At 33.5% G+C, this 18,232-nt stretch overlaps 1 protein-coding gene and 2 long non-coding RNA genes across 4 annotated transcripts; 2 read left to right on the top strand and 1 right to left on the bottom strand.

Moving 5' to 3' along the window:
• Positions 1 to 3,954: 3,954 nt before the first annotated feature.
• LOC122606906 lies at positions 3,955 to 5,102 on the top strand. The gene is made up of 2 exons (XR_006324999.1): positions 3,955 to 4,374; positions 4,484 to 5,102. It is a non-coding gene; the product is annotated as an uncharacterized LOC122606906 (long non-coding RNA).
• Positions 5,103 to 12,213: 7,111 nt separating this feature from the next.
• On the top strand, positions 12,214 to 15,400 carry LOC122608243. 2 transcript variants are annotated; one of them, XR_006325190.1, is made up of 2 exons: positions 12,214 to 12,567; positions 15,155 to 15,400. It is a non-coding gene; the product is annotated as an uncharacterized LOC122608243 (long non-coding RNA). The 2 variants fall into 2 exon arrangements; XR_006325189.1 differs by having other exon boundaries at positions 14,142 to 15,400.
• Positions 15,401 to 16,917: 1,517 nt separating this feature from the next.
• Positions 16,918 to 18,027, bottom strand: LOC122609190 (protein ALP1-like). Its single transcript, XM_043782248.1, has one exon. It carries the CDS (start codon positions 18,025 to 18,027, stop codon positions 16,918 to 16,920), a length of 1,110 nt encoding a protein of 369 aa, XP_043638183.1.
• Between the last annotated feature and the right edge of the window lie 205 nt (positions 18,028 to 18,232).

Genomic DNA, 18,232 nt, shown 5'->3' with positions numbered 1-18,232 from the left:
TTTGTTTAACCCGCATATGGACGGTTATTGGACGATATTATATGTATGGACGATTATTGGACAATAATATGTATGTATGGACGATTATTGAACGTTGACGTTGACTTGTATTGATTTGTGATAACGTGAAACCTATTAGGGTTTCCTTGGACGTGATTAGGTATTCTAATCTTCGTATATCGTTAACGGTTGTTATCCCGATACTTGATTTCATTACTTAAACCTACGAACTCACCAACTTTATGTTGACACATTTTAGTACACTTTTCAGGTGATCAGGTTAAATCAAAGACGTATTGGATGAATTCATGCTTGAATATGCTAGGATTCAGACTTGACTTGGACTTCATGGATTTGTGATTCATAGTTCCCGATTATGGGTTATGCTTAGGATCATTTACCATATTTTGAACTATATTTTGTAAACGTTTAATGGACGTGCTCTTTATGCATTTTGTATGGTTCCGGTACTTGTAATTGATTGATTTATGGATTGTCCAATCCTTTAAATGCATTTAGTTGGCTCTACTTAAATTCCATGTCGTGTTGTGTTTTTCTTGTGATATCCCATTATTCCGCCTTGTTGGGGTGTTACAATTGGAAAATTAGAAGAGCTTGATTTAAGTGATGCAGAATCTTTTATATTTCGAGATTTGACAACATTGTGTTTCTTGAGAAAATTAAATCTAAGTCTCAATCAAATTAGAGAAGAAGACTTCCCCATAAATCTTCAAGGATTTTCGGACTTGGAAGAGTTACGTCTAAGTAACAATAATGAATTAATGGAGTTACCTGCAAGTATTTCCAACCTTTCTAGCCTTAAATACCTAGACCTGACGAATTGTCGCCGACTTCAAAAGTTTCATGGGCTCCCTGCAGGAATCCAGATATTAAAGGCAGAAAATTGCTTTTCGTTGGAAAAGATAAATGATTTATATGAAGATCATAAAAACTTATGTCAGATATTGTTGGTTGGTTGCCAGAAACTCCTGAAGGATGAAATGAATGTAAGATATCTTGATAACATGTTAAGGAAATCTCTCCTTCAGGTGGCTAATATTTTTAACCCATTGAAAAACATTAACTGTCATTCTGTGTTTGAGTAATGTTCTTTTATGTTCCTTTTTAAATGCAGAGATGTGCTTCCAAGTTGTTTAAGTATCCGTATACCTGGAAGCAAGATAGATTCCAAGTTGGTTCAATCAGCAAGAAGATGGGGGTAGCATAGCATTGAAGTTACTTCCAAGATGACAAACCCAAATAATGAGGTTCGCAATATGTTTCTCGTTCTATAGAGGTTATTCTTTCCATATGATGAATTTCAGATTTGAATATGGTGAAACGTTTGTTTCAAAAGATTAGTATGAGAAGGATGATGACAACAAAATGAAGCTTGACAATATGTGGTTTAGCTATGTACCATTCAACTTATTTCAAAACATGATGCTGGATGATGATGATAATTTTAAACATGAAGATTGGTCTCTCATCAAGGAAGGTAATCTTGTTATTGAAGTGTCAACAAAGTTTGTAAGACGATGTGGAGCACAAGTTGTGTACAAAGAAGATCTGGAATCCATTCAGCAATTTAAGCCTCCATCTATCTCTTCTTTTTCTTCTTCTTATTGGAGCTGGAGGCTTAAACATTGGCTTAACAATTCTATTATGTGTGATGATGTCTGAAAATAATCATAAAAATTATGTTCTGTGCATTTTGTTGTATGGATTGATTGTTAAAATAAATTTCTCGATATGTCAAGTTATAGTTGTAAACATATGCTAATGGATTAGATATTTATTATCATTAGTTTTAGTAGATTTTTTTGGGATTATGGCACTGAAGTGTAACCAACCATGACTCAATGGTTATGTAATGTAGTGACCTTTCAAATTGGTTATCTGATGTAAGTACCTTTCATTTTTGTTCTTTTAATATATCGGTTGACCTATTGTACCGGTAGCCGGTAACAATATTAGTTTTACTTTGGGATTATGGCACTAGAGTGTAACCAACTATGACTGAATGGTTATGTTATGTAGTGATTTTTAAAACTGACTATCTAATGTAAGAACCTCTCATTTTTGTACTTTTCATGTACCGGTTGACATGTTGTACGGTCATGGTTACAGTTGTGGGTTATGAACTCCGACGAAATGGATGGTCAATGGTGGATGGTCTTAGACTCTGACAAGGTTGCAGTGGGTGGTCTCGGTCTCATTTTTTCTTCCATTCAAGAGGTGCGGTCATCTCTTCACCGTCTCCAAGTCCGGACACGTGCCACCGCTGATTGCCACCAATAAAATAAACAAATGTCAGCCGCCACCCAAAAAAGCACCGTCGTCATTCTCTGTCAAAATCCCCCCTTTTACCCCATTGCAAACCAAAGTTGTTGGATCTTGATTGTGGTGGGGATGGGATGGCCGGATCTTTATGGTTAGCGATGATGGGGTGATCATAACACAATCCAATTTGGGAATTAGGGTTTGAGTATGATTATTATTGAATCGTGTTCTGAAATCAATAAATGTATATATGCATCTATCTATATCTAGTGTTGATTTGTGTTCGGGATTGAAGTTAAACATTTAGTTACAATTTCACCTTTGCTCTTCGAAAAAATTGTTGTCACCGAAGATAGTGCCGGAATTTAGCCGGAGAAGATGACTAGAGTATAAAGTCATCAGAGTAACCTGGTAGGGTACATCGAGTGAACAAAACAGAGAGGTTCTTACATCAACTTTAACACTTTCATAGATTACTACATTACATGACCATTCACTCATAGTTGATTACACTCCGGTGCCTTAATCCGTATTCTTTCTTATATCCAACGTGGCATTACCGGTTACAAATAGGATGTTACCCGGTAGAATACATTAAAAGAACAAAAATGGAACGTACTTACATCAGATAGCCAACTTGAAAGGTCACTACATTACATAACCATTGAGTCATAGTTAGTTATATTCCGGTGCCATAATCTTTTTTTTTCTTTTAATTCTATTTTTGGAAGCCAAAATAGTTGCATCCACACAAACTCATTAAGTCTTCATCTCTAGCAAACCTATTTGAACAATGCCTCATATCATAATCATTTTCAAGACAAATTCAAATCATACATGACCAAAAAATCATTAAGTCCATGTTTTGATCTGAAACAATCAATCTAATATGGCGCATTGATTTCTATGGCAACACTCGTTTGGTAAATGATGCATACAATGTATTGGGTGAAATGCTCGAAATCAACATTTTCTCTTGGAATGTTATCTACTTTTAACCAATTAATATATCTCTTAGATCAAGTGAATTAGATGTCCAGATCCTTCGCATCAAATTCACTTGTATGAGAGATCGGTTGAATTCCAGACACCAGTGAATTTGATGATTAGTGCTCGTGGAATTATATTCCATGGTACGTGTCTGGTTTTAGTTTTGTTTATTAACAGTCAAGATGACATGCAAGATTGTTGAACGGGTACTTGTATGAGAGGACACTCTGTTCTTTTGCGCATTTGCGGAATATGAAATATATGGTACGTACTCGGGTTCATGGTTTGGCTCTAAAGTCTATTCGATGTTCATACGGTTTCTGTAATAATAATTTTAAATAAATCAATAAATTTTTTTTTTTTTAACAGCAGTGATGATTTCGATGTAGTTTGTCACTAGCTACCACATCGGGTGCGGGTATAGTATAATGCTGGTGATTTTTCATATATATTTTCTAGACTTTACTTTTAGAAACTTTCTCAACAACTTCCTTCCACTTGATTAGCTTAGTTAATTTCGTGCATGAAGTTTCTCAATACCTTCATTCCACTTAAATTAGTGTCCCACATAAAGTTAGTTGCCTGCGTGAAGTTTCTCAACACCTCTCCATTACATAGTCCCATAAAAGTTAGTTTGAAACTTTGAACTCCGACTTTGAAATTTTCAAACAAAGACTTTTACAGCTTTCACCTAGCACTATAAATACTCCATTTCAACTCACTTCTTCTGATAATCTGATCCTATTCATATCATCATCATAATATATGCTATGATCCTATTCATAGCTTTCACCTATGACTATATATGCATCATATATATAGCTTTGACATACCCCTCCGGCAGGCCGGCTAGTAATCGCCTGGCCTTTTTATAACTTCTTCCAGCTAGCTATAAATTCATCGGAAGTTCCCTTTTAAAGTTAGTATTATATATTGTTTATCACGAGGACTTCATATTATGGAGTAATGGAGTATACTCATATTATGGTTAACATTATATTAGTACCACTTATTTTGATACATCTACCACAACTGTGTCGTACTGACTTGTACAGTTAGTCGTGCAACTTGTATGATGTGGTACATCCATCAAATATAATGGTACAAATATCACTTTTCATTATTTAATCATTTCTTTATCATTTACTATTATATGTGTACCACTTATTTTGATACATCTAACACAACTGTGTCGTGCTGACTTGTACAGTTAGTCGTGCAACTTGTATGATGTGGTACATCCATCAAATATAATGGTACAAATATCACTTCCCATTATTTAATCATTTCTTTATCATTTACTATTATATGTGTACTATATATAAGATAGATGCTACTATGACTATATTTTCTTCTTCTTCTGTTTATCTTCAATGACATGTTTCAGCAAAAAGATCCACATGTTGGTTCAATCGAAATGAACCGAGTCCAAGTCACATGACATAACATTTCGAGTAAACAGCTTGCATCTCATTGAACTTGATTGTTTAGTAAACCATGTACAAGTTCCAATGCTAAGAGGAAGCCCAACGATTGTGTCAAACCGACGCCATAGGCAGCGCCTTGACGGTTAACTAACAAGGTAGAGATGAGGGGCGTGGGGCACTGGGCCGTGTATGGTTTCTCCCCTTTTTGTATGTGTGTGGGCCTGTGTGGATTTATATATGTAATTCAATAAAAAAAAATAGTGATGATGAGATATTGTGGTAGTGTATGTAAGTTTAAGGTAGAGCTCATGTGACAAAACTGATGAGGTGTGACATGTATGGTTACCGGGAGCCCTGTTAGCTAAACCTGTTAGATAATATTATGTTTCAACTTGTCAACAATTTCATTTAACCAATTTACATAACAAAGGGAAATTCGGAAAAGCTTCAAAAGTGTTAGCCTCCTAAACAAATTATCAATGGAAACGCACATAGGATCGTCGGCCTTCTTTTCTTTTGCTAATGATTTCACATGGACAGCAGCTCCTTGTTCAGGATAAAATCGGTCAAGCAGGAGAGCTAACATATGTGCTTAAATCTTAATTCACCGTGGTAATAACAAGGCTATCGTTTTTCTGATCAGTATTGGGACTACCAGAAGTATCGATATGACTAGTTTCTTCTGTTTCCATGGGCGGCAAACTTTCATTTTCATTGTCCGTGGCATCTGGAATGATTGAAAGTTCTTTTGAAGGATTAAGTGTTTTTGTCACAAATAACTGTCTGTAAATTTCGTTAACATAATCAAAAGCGGTTTGGAAGCGGCCTAATACTGGTTGGAGTACCAGTATATAGAGCAAAAATCCAGGGCTCGATATCATGGTAAAGTAAAATATTATCTGAAATATCAACGAGTGGCTATGTCCGTCCGTACATTGGGTGGTTTCTTGTAATGCCCACCACGCGGCAACAAAGTTGATGACAAATAATGTAACGGAAATTCGTAACCCCTTCAACGATCCTTCATCAATGCAAAGATGTAGTTGCGAAACCAAGGCAAAAAGTATGGCCATGAACGCCATATACAATGTATATGATGAATCTCTTAGCAACATTCAGAAGTTCTCTTATAGTCTTATAACAAGATAACGAGCCTAGTGCCCGCGCGTTACGACGGCGGTGGAGATGAAGGGTGGTGGTGGTGATCAAGAGAGGCGGTGGAGAAGGAGGGTGGCGGCGGAGGGTGACAGAAGGTCGATGAGAATATGTTATGATTAGAGACAATGGGGAATATAAGGGTTTTATGTTTAAGTAGAGGTATTTTAAGAAGAAAAAATATGCTTAATTTCTTAATCTAGTTCTCTTTACAAGGGTATAGATATGTAGATTTATATAAAAAAAGAGTAGCGAATCTTGGACTTATATAAGAAAATATATTTATAGTAGCATATATAGAATACTTTGTTAAACAATTAACATCTTGTTGCCCGTTTGTCTTCTATTTCTGATAAATACATAGATTGCAAGATTAAAATCGTTAAAGTTCTGAGTAAGATAAGAAAATATACAATAAAATGGTTGGAAGTTAAAATTGGTTAAATGGGAGTGAATAAAAGGAGAGGTGAAAAACTAAAAACATAATTATATAACTAAACTGTGTGATAATTCAGCTAAATTTGTTATTGCGATTCGTTAGAAGAAAAGATAGGTATAGACTTATAATCCGTACATATTTATATGCAAGGACAAGGCATAGAAAGTTAAAGTTATGAGAAACATCAAGGAAATGTACAAGAAATTTCGTTGGAGCTCAAAATGGTTAAATTACTATAAAGGTACCCAAACAAGATTTCTAATATCGATTTACATTTAACGAAGAAAACATTCCAGGCAGCTAATTAAGTCTTCTTCTTGGAGTTAATTGATTGTTTAGAAAGTACCCCAACTTGTACCAAATAGCTTTATTGGGGTCCAAACATAAAACGCGTCCTTTATGACCTTAAACTTGTTTTCAATCTCCCCGACGACTCTGGCCACCATCTCCTCTGCCCACCATCGTTGTTCCCCTCCTTTGAAGCCTCCATCAATTCCTTCTACTGATTTCGATCTCCCCACAAACCCTCTTCACCTTCTTTTACTTTTTATTTTTGGGATAAAGATGAATTTGAAAGTTTTCCTGTTGAAATCCTACTTGAAAAACCCGACACTATGAACGGATCTGGTGGAGAGAAACCCGAATCGCTGGACTCAATTTGGGCTAATCGTGTATTTTTTGAGTTAATCATGTTTTATATATATATATATATACATCGAGGTGGAATATATAAATGATGTGGATTGATAAATAAAGGTAAACAAAAACTAATGGTACACGTCAGCATTTTCTGATAGAAAAATAACGGTGACTCCATATATTTTTTTTTGACAAGTTTAAGGTTATAATAGGTGCGTTTTTTGTTTGGACTACAATAAAGCTATTTGGTACAAGTTGTGGTACTTTATAAACAATTAGTCCTTAATTAAAAGAAGAGGTGAAAAACTGAAAACATAATTACATAATGCTTGGTTTGAGCTCAGCATACTGTCCAATTGAATTTTACTGTATTATCTCAAATGCTAACTACTAACTATCAACTTGTTGTTTAAAAAAAAAAAAGACGACACTTTAATCATTCAGTAATATTTGCTATGGATCGAGAATATATATATAATTTCCTTATTAGATATCTACATTAGATATCTGTAGATGTAGATGTAAATGTACATGGGCATGTGTGATCAAGATTACAATTGTTATATAAATTGCGCTTATATAAAACTGTAATCACAGTAATAGAAGCTTACAAATTTGCTAGAAAAATTTGTTTTGAGCCATAACCTTTTTACGGCAAGATGTTAGTTGGTAGTATCAGGGGCGGTACCACATGAGGGGCAAATGCCCTTAAAATTTAGATTTTGTCATGTATTTTCAAACTTTTCGTTAATTTTAAAAAAAAAATCATAGGTTTTTAACATTTTGACCCCTTTTATATTTATATTTCACGGATTTTTTAATTTTGCTCGTTCAGAAAAATATTTTTTAATACCGCCTCTGGTAGTACCTATGTTATGTTATACACACTTACATCACATCTAAAAAGAGGACTTGACCATTAAGCACATCTAAAATGAGGACTTGACCATTAAGCTTAGTCCCAAAGTCTTCCTTTTGACAACCATGTTGATGCAATCTTTTGACAAATTATGCTATATTAGACTCGTACAATGATTTAGTAAATAATAAGCGTATTTCGTAAACAATTCGTCCAAGCCGTCTATATAACTCTCATTTCACCTATTTAGGTTATTAATTATATTTTTGTATTCAAAGAAAATCCAATTCAGTTTTTTTTTATCTATGTCTATAACCCCTTATAAAACACTAGATGGGTGTCCGCGCATTGCAGCGGTACTATTTAGAAAACGATAGTTAAGTGTGGTGATGATGGATACAGAAGGCGATGGTCGGGGTGTCAGTGATGATAGACACTGGAAAGTGATAGTATAAAAGAAAGAGAGACAAAGAAGTGGTGTGAAGTGAACATGTGTTACTTATTTTATGGTTAGGGGTAATTTAGGGATATTCTAAAAAGTGTTTAAAGTCTTAAACCTTATTCTCTTTATAAGGGTTTATAGATATATATAGGGCTAATTACTTAGAAAGTCCCTCAACTTGTCACTAAAACCTTTTCTGGGGCTCGAACAAAAAAAAGTTCTATTATAAGGAAAAAAAACCGGCTAAAACATTTTTTATGGGGCTCAATACAAGTAGCCAGTTAAAAATATTTTTAAAACACATTTTCTTTTATTGTTAACTTATTTCTGATTACATGGATATTACACGTCATTTATAAATAGTCTCATTTTTCCACATAGATAATCCATCATATGTGTATAGTGTATCTATCTACTTTGTATATTTCTATTGTATGTAATCTCATCATCAATTCAACATCTGTATCTATCTCTCCACAGCCACAAAGATCAATAACAATAGTATCACCATTGATAGATTAATCTTTCAAAAACATTAATCTCACCATTTCCATTCTAAAGAAAACCCTAAAATTAATAAACCCTAATCAAACTACCACAATCCTAACCCGATTTCGGCGATCGCCGGTAGTGGTGGTGCTGTGTTGTGAGACCTGATGAAAAGACAAAACAACAACTGCTGCTTCTGCTTCCTCTTGTTTTACAAATTCCACAGCCGCCACAACAATTACCGTCGGAGATGATAGTGTGGGAGATTCCGGCAAGCTTCATTTCCGACAACGATTAATATATATGTATATGTATGTGTATATAAATAGGAATATGTATATGTATGTGTGTGTATAGATCTATGTGTATACGGTTTGTCTCCCATTGACCATCGAGCAGGACAGAGGTGGTTGTTGTTTATAAAGATCGGTGGCTGATTTTGTTGTTGAGTTTTTTGATTCCCATAGAAGATAATTGGGTTAATTGTTACTGTATGTGTGTGATTAATTGGGGTGATTTTGTCAAAATCAGGTTCATTTTGTTGTTGCAGTACATGTTGTTGTTGGAAGAAATATGACTTCCATTCTTGGATTTTCCGTCTTTGAATATATTTGATGATCATGATCTTGCGTCTGACTAACTAATCAACTGGAGATGAATATCCAATAAAGACATGATTAGCCGTAATGAAAATAGCTAGTCCTAGTACTACCAAAATCGTATCACGCAAAAGAACACTTAATTGGGTTAATTATTATATATGTGTATATAGTGAATGATATGGCAGAGGCTTTGTAAATAGAAGAAAAAGGAAAAATACAACCGGTCAAAAAACAAGTCCACGTCAGCAAAAATAGGTCATAATCCCACAAAAGAGGTTTTAGCCTTTTTCTTTCCTCACAATAGAACTTTTTTTTGCTCGAACCCCAGAAAAGGTTTTAGTGACAAGTTAAGGGATTTTCCAAGTAATTAGCCCATATATATATTGCTCATATTTAAGGAAATTCAACACTTTTTTATACCAAAAAATACCCTTATTTCTTAATCTTAATTCTCCTATACACCTAATCTATATCTATATTTTTATACTATTTAATAAATAAAACAACCTTCTCTTTAAAAGGTATGGATGAATTATCTAAAATACCATTAGTGATTAAATTACAATATCATTCCTTTATCTAAAATATCTTCATTAACCTTTTACATCAATTACTTTTACATCATTTATCTACACCACTCGACGTCGCCTCCACCACCAACAGTCGCCCCCCACCACCAAACCGTTGCCGCCACAACCATTACCGCATTGCCCGGATACAGTGCTAGATTTTTGAAAAGTAAACCCAATTGATCTTATTTGTATCTCATAAATCCTTCAAATTTCCCTTCTCACTGGTACAAACGTTCTAACTTGGGTCTACCATCTTGCTTAAGTTAATAAATCTTTGTTGCTGTTAAAGAAAAAAATTAAAATAATCCGGGATACTAAGATGCGAATCTATATATCTATAACTCTTATAAAAAAAGTAGTTAATCAAGTTTTTTAAAGCCCTCTTACAATCTAAAACTATATTGAAAAAGTGTCACATAGGATTTTATTCTATGTGTCAACTCCATATTTTTTTCAAAAATAAACTATATATTTAGAAAAATATATATATATATTATATATATTAGGGGAAAGATAATTTGAGACCAACTAAAAAAAGTCTAAAAAAGGACCATTGATTTTCGTAAGTTACACACCACCATCATGATCTACTATGATATACAAGACTTTTTTGTAAAAACACTAAGACTTTCAAGCGACGGGCCCACAGAAAAATCATATGTAAGTTAACTTACACACTTACACATGATTTTTCTATGGATCCATCGCCGGAAAGTCTTAGTGTTTTTACAAAAAAGTCTTGTATATCGTAGTAGATCATGATGGTATACAAAAATCAATGGTCCTAGTTGGTCCTAAAATAAGAGGTGGTCTCAAATTATCTCACCCCATATATATTATATATTAATATTAATAATTAATTAATAAATAATAAATAAATATATTGTAAAAATCTAAGATCTTTTCATTAGATAAAATAATATTTTCTCTTTAACTAAAAAATCACGTTTATACCTAATGATATTTCATTATCTTTTTTATTCAACATTACATAAAGTTCTTTTCCTTTTTTTCTTATGATGATTATATGGAAGTTTTCAAAACTATATGAATATACAAAAATAAAACAAATTAAGTGTAAAAAATAGATTTAATTAGTTAAAAGCTAACATTGAAACTCATAAATCTTAACATTATATTAACTACACCTTGAATATATGTTCCAAATTTAAATTTTTTGTTTTAATAAACAATATCCTCTTTTAAGTATAAAAAATACTTTGGTGTATACCTTCTTCTTTGTCAATAGCCGGTAAGTACAAATAAGATGGGTTTTATGGTAAACGTACAACTAATTAATACACTTTAACAAAAACCCTTAGGGTTTCGTTTAGCAAAACCCAAAGAAAATTGAGTCATATAAATTCAAGTAATTGTAAATCACTCGGAGTCCGAGACCTAGCTACCCCACCCTTAAACCAAATTCTACATCCTAATTTTCTTTTTCTTTCTTTTTTGGAACGGCACATTCTACCTCTTCTGGATTAGTCAATTAGATTAAACAAAAATTAAAACCACCATACCATGGTGTTGATAATCCATTTCTAAAAATCGCAGCAACACCTTCAAATGAATATAACTGTTTTACTTTTTGGATGTTAAGAAGAACATTCAACACATAAGGCATAGTCAAATTACCCTCTTTGAATTATATATCCAGGCAATTGTAATTTTTCATGTGACTTTTAACTTTTTTGGAGAGAAATGTAGTGGAATTGTCACTCTACATTAAGGATCAAATTGTATGTCTTTGAGTTCTATTGTAACAAGATGACTACATGATACATGTTCTAGATGTAGATCATTTAGTGGCAACAAAAGGCAAATTACTAGAAGAAAAACATATTACTAAATTCTTAATGATAATTTAAAGTATAGCTTAATAGCTTAAGTCCTTCTATCTCTTTAAGTTCATATTTTGTCAAGCTTTTGGTTGAATCTATTTCTGTTCAACCATATGTTTGTATGTTATTAAACTATTTATATAGTTCACATCACGTAATTATAATGAAATATGTTTGCTATCGTTTCTTCATATATAAAGTGTATTATATAGTTTTTTATACAGCTCGCGCATCGCGCGGGTCAAAAACCTAGTATATATATAAAAGCCTATCAAAATGCGCTCACGTGGCGATCTATAAGCTCGCCATGTCAGCATTTTCTTATGTGGCACCACCAGAATGATTCAAGTGACATGTCATCAACCACATAAACAACTAATTTGCTAATGTGGAGTGTCCGCCTAAGTATATATAATAAGCCACTTAATCATTTTTTAATAAAAAATTTCAATATCGGGCTTCGAACCGGAGACCTCTAAACTCTCGTGACGGCGTCTCTACCACTTGAACCAATATAGATTTTGTTTCTGAACGGGAAATCCACATTTGATAAACAAACTCATACTCTATGCCTACACTCCATACATCCATAATTATGTATTACACTCCATACAGATCTCCAGACTATTTGAATTTCAACTTCAGTTGATAATTTATTATTTCAGGAAACAAATAAACCATCCAAAATTAGTTCCATCAATTCCTTTTGAGATGATATCTCAAATCCCTAAAGTTTTAAGGATTTAGGGTTTTAAATAAGATGGATACAATAACTATATATATAGTCCGCATTCAAAGTTGCTACTCCCGATCCTTTATATTCCTGGTATGTTTTATCTACCTCATGTTTGTTTGTTAGAATGTATTTGTATATTACTTGAATCTATATTTGTATGTTTGTATCTATATATGATTCATCTCCGTGTGGGTTTTGGATATATAAATCATGAATATCGTTATATATAGAGAGACACATATATGAAGACCCTCATGTTGTTACATATGAAGACAGTCATGTTCTTATGAGTTTGAAAAAATAACGCAGGGACTTTGTTGTGAAAAAACAATTTTTTACATATTGGTATGCGTTTTTTAGTTGGAAAAAACTAATTTTTACTTTAACCATTTTTTGAAAATCATTTACAAGTAAATGATGGGTTTTTTTTAGTTGTTTTATAAACATCATTGTTTCTTTATGGAAAGCATATTATGAACGCAATATATATTGCTCAATAAGGCTAATTAGTTGTTCATATAGATGGTAATTGTTTAAGTTATATTTTTTTCCTCGAAAATGCACATCTATTGTTGCTCTTGCAACTCTGCAAGTCTCTAATTTTTCTTTTTTTTTTTTTCTTTTTTTTTTATAGTTTTGATTGTCATGCACACTCATGATATGCCATAAGATAATTGTTTGTATTGAACATCCATTTATCAAGGTATGCGTTTATTAGGAATTCTGTAGCTCTCTTTCATTGGTGAATTGTTACTTAGATATTGAGTGGTGGGTGCGTACATAGGAGTCGAAAGTGTAATATCGTATTGTAGTCACTTCTAGATACAATACCAAGAAAAACAAGTTGTTTAGTTTATAATCTATCGGCCACCTATTCGAGAAGGACAGTGCATATGGTCTATAATCTAATTTTTATGTTGAATGTTCTATTCGCATTCTTTTCGAGTTTTAAGTGCAATAACTTTTAAAGAGTAAGTCAAAGAGGATTCGTACAACAAGAAAAAATCAGTAGGTATATGTCAGAACCAGTTAGAAATATGTTTCTCTAATTTCTCACAGACTGAGATGCTAAAATAGGCTATTAGGCTTTTAAAGGGTAATTGTTGGGAAAAAACTAACTGAGCCTCTTCTCATTGGTAAAAAAGGCTTTTAGGTTTCAACTCTGTTTTTAGGATGCTTTTTTTTACTTCAATTGGCCAAGAATGGGTAATCTTCCAATCGACCGTTACTAAAGCCTCATGCTTCTCTATATGTACAATATTATAGAATATTTAAAAGCCGGAGTTCGAGGTTACCGGAATAGTTTCTGCATAAGAGTCGTAAAAGGGAACAGTTGAGTGAGATTTTTTAAAGTTTTTCAAAGAATGTTATAGGAAGGACCTCGGGCAATATTTCCAAAGTTGGGTCCATTGAATCCAACATTTTTGAGGTCTCACTTATCATTCAGGTTATTACAAATAGCCTATTTGTAAACCCTTTTTTCTCTTACAATTTTAGAATTATTTTGTGGTCACAAGATGAGAGCTTTCTTTGAATGATCCTAAAGATTGTTTATAAAACTCATGACATGCACCCGTTGCAATACATTAAGTGCAAATTTCTGAAAGAATGTCACCTAGAGGTACATTTTCTACCCACATACTTATTATGCATTTCTCAAACAGGGTGAATCAAACACTAATACCAAGAGAGGAAACATACGAAATGAGTCGAATAGGGCGAGACTTCAGAGTCTCCCAACGTCTATTTTCAATGTGCACAACTCTTTAAGTGAGTTTATTTGGGCAGGGCATCCTGTTATAAAGGGTTATATATTGATCTTAAGTGATTTCTTTCCTCTTCCGTCATTGATTTATTATACAGATTTCTATACCAGGCTACGAAAGTTAAGGTGTCAATGTTTAACCGAAATAGCTGAAATATAAAATTTGTTTTTTTATCTTTAATGGGTCAAATGGGTCAACAACAGAAAAGTTTTCTATATTGTTTTATTTGGAAATGTGGATTATACTAGAAGTGAGAAAGATTGTACTTGAAACTGTTTGTCTTTTTGAGTTGTATTAAAGAAGCTATATTGATTTGGTACCAACCCCTCCAGTTCTCGACCTTCACATGTAGCTTTTTAATCTGTTTTACCTATCCGTATGTTGTTGACTACTAATTCATGATTTTGTGATCCTTAAAAATCTCATTGGTGAACAATGACTCCTGCAATAGGAAAATTGTAACCGCTTGCTAGGGATTGGGCTGGTTTTGAACCTAATACCCTGCTATTTGATATTTGTTGTGAGACTCAGATCACTGGAACAATTGGCCTTACTTATGTGCATGGTATTGTAATGGTATGTGGTCTCATCTATTCATCATGATCTTCATTTGAGGTCTTTAGATAGGAGCCGTTGACTAAAGACTTTTATATGGATGTTTGGATGTGTGTTTTGAAAGTGATCACTTGAGATTGATTATGATAATCAATTGTAATAACGTACGCATTGGAATTGTCATTCTTTGCCCTGTAGAATACCACTACACGGACTGATATAGTTTAAACAGTTGCACCAAAATTGTTTCATGGCGAGACTACCACTCATATTGTTGCATATGTACGTATTTATAGCCTTTGTACAATAATTTTGGGAGATTTGCGTTCATCTGTCTGAGTGTTTTATCTTTTCAGTATCCCTACTGCGAAGTTCAAGACCAATATGAGTAAAGGCTCTGATATGTCTACTGTCAATTTCCTTTGAGTTGACTCTTGACTTTTATTGGTTACAAGTTGATGACGAGTTGAGCAAATGGTTCTAAACACAAGTTCTGTCTCTGTGATAATTTTGTATTAAGACAAGAATATTTTTTTTAAATTTATTTTATTAACATTGACACTTAAAAAATCAAAGATACGTCTAATGTCATCTTTGAACAAGCCATTATATTTTTATTTTATCTCTTTCATATTTGTCCATCGACATTTATTTGTCTATATTTTTAGATTTAATAAGTAAAAAGTTCTTACAATTACCATATGCTATTTGAATCTCCATGTTATTCATTTATATATATGTTATCAAAATGCCAAAAAATGTACTATTTTACTTTACAAACAAACCTATAATATCATGTTTTGTATTAATAGTTAATTTTTTTATAATCATTTATATGGAAAATATATCTGTTGAAGTTCAATATGTGACTAATCAATAATCATCGAGGTTTGAATAATTAGTGAACATAGATGAATGTTGACAATATGAAATTCAAATATTTTATTGAAGTTCAGTTAGAAAGTTTAGAGATAAGTTGTCCACCGACCATTCTCTTTAGTTTTTGTTTATTTTCACTTAGCAAACACTTACACATGTATTCGCTATTCTTAGTCAGTAATAATTTTAAAAAAGATGTAGCTAATTTCATGATGTCAAAAACTTCTCAATATATTTACACTTTTGTACATGTCTCATAAGTTGATATTTTGTCTTAACTACTTTTGCATATTGTAACAGCGCCTTACAAATAGATCTTAGAATGAAGTAATTTGTAGCAAATGGTAAATGCTTTATATGAATTGCTTGGCCCTATGTTTGTATCAAAGATCTATATGATATATTGTACTATTTTAAGCATGTGGACTTGATGCCTGATTTTTTGTGTTCTTCCTTTTCTATCAACTCAGAATCATTACTACCATTATCTACATATTCGAACATCAGTTTCTCCACAAACATATTAATTGAAAAATGTATGATAAAGTTTAAGCCTTGAGGAATGTGTGTACTTAAAGAAGTATCTTTGATACAATAAAAATCCAACAACAAATATTTATGATGAATTACGTAAAAATCAAAATAATCCGATGCAATGCACGAGTTTCACCTAGTAGAACAACATTTAAATATTCTATAATTCATCAAACAAAAGTTGCTAAGAAACTTTTTCTTTTAATTAATTACTTGATTATTTCATCATAAATTAATTAGCTAATTATTCTGTACATAAATAAACAATAAAAAACTTTATATAAAAGAAAATTGGTAATTTGTTACTCATGAAGAGAAAACAGTCAAAGTAAATGGGGATATGACACAATCTGGCGACTATGATGGGCGGTGATAGTGACGGGTGACGGCGACATAAGGGGGAGAGGAGTCATGCCTCCCAAATTCTCATCCCTCCCAAATTCCACCAATCAAATACCTGCAACTTAATTTTCCTTTTCAAACCTCTCAACCATCCCTCCCAATCATTTTTAATGGCATTCATGATTTTCTCAACCCTCCCAAATTTTATTTTTTTTCTTTTTCATTTAATTTAATCAAACTTTTTCTTTTTTATTAAAAACTTAAAATATTTCATTAAAATTAAACTAAACATTACATAAACATGAATTAAAAAGTACATAACAACATAAACCGAAACTAAAATTCTACATGATAATAAAGACAACTAAATCAAACTCGCAACTGATGGTGGCTGTATCGCTGGATCGTCAAGGAATGATAAATCTAAAGCCGATACATGCGCCGTGAGATCATATTGGAGTCGATGATGCACGTTCTCATCCATTGTCTCCCGGTTTGCTTTCGGGTTATAAACTCTTGGCACCGGTGGATCCATAATATGAACCGGTGATATTGTCCGCTCGTTGTCTTTGATGATCATGTTGTGTAGTATAGTACACGCAACGGCGACTTTTTTGATCTTCTCCTTTGTCCATAGCCGGAGGGGACGGTCCAAGATCTTCCATTTTCCCTTGATAACACCAAACGCTCGCTCAACATCCTTTCTTGCAACCTCTTGTAGTCTTTTAAATTTCTTTTCATCTTGTTCCACTGGATGAGAATAAGCTTTAACAAATGCAACCCACCTAGGATAGATTCCATCGGTAAGGTAGTAAACGCGCTTGTAATCATGTCCATTTACGCTAAATGAACTGTCTGGCGCGGATCCATTACGTTCGTTTTGAAACAACGGCGACTGCTGCAAAACATTGACATCGTTGTTCAATCCAGCAGGACCGAAAAACAAATGCCAAATCCACAAGTCATAAGAAGCAACACATTCAATCATAATAGTAGGTACCTTGTGATCACCCCTCGTGTATTGCCCTTTTAAGTGTCTAGGGCACATCCTCCATTCGATGTGTGTACAACCAAGACTACCAAGCATTCCTGGAATGTAGTGTCTTTCTTCATGAGCTTGTGTGATGAGAGTAACGTCATGAGATGTCGGCCTACGTAAGAACTCCTTTTGATAAAAATTGACGACCGCATCACAAAAGTACTCCATGGTCTCGCGTCCCGTTCTAGCAGCCATACATAAATACTCGTCATACGCGTTTGAAGGTTCACCCGTAGACAGTTGCTTGATCGCCGATGTGCACTTTTGAAGGGCGCTGCAACTTTTTTTACCCCGTGCGTCGTACCCCTCTTGAAAGTAACTAAAGTTAGCTTCAATATCACCAACAATCTTCAAAAATAACCTCTTGCTCATGCGAAAACGATGACGAAAAAATGGTTCGTCAAACTTTGAGTCTTCAACGAAGTAGTCACGCATTAGTATCGCGTGAGCTTCTTCCCAGTCTCGATCAATATACCTACGAGTGTCGGAAGAGGTGCCGGTATCTTTAAGCTCGGCGTACACTTGATTAAAAAACTGAAAAGTACTCCCCGTAGACGAATCGTCTAACTCCGGTGGAACACAAAATGAAGAAGATGGGGAAGAGGAATCCATTTTTTAGTAATGTGGTGTTTTTTTTTTT

This window comes from Erigeron canadensis, chromosome 7 (genome assembly GCF_010389155.1).
Source record: "Erigeron canadensis isolate Cc75 chromosome 7, C_canadensis_v1, whole genome shotgun sequence".
In the NCBI taxonomy this organism is placed as follows: domain Eukaryota; kingdom Viridiplantae; phylum Streptophyta; class Magnoliopsida; order Asterales; family Asteraceae; genus Erigeron; species Erigeron canadensis.
Note: the sequence above shows the minus strand (reverse complement) of the source record. Positions and strands in the feature narration are given on the sequence as shown.

Bases quoted from the DNA above. Each gene is read 5' to 3' on its own strand.
- LOC122609190 (XM_043782248.1), bottom strand. From the start codon at position 18,027: ATGCGTGACTACTTCGTTGAAGACTCAAAGTTTGACGAACCATTTTTT.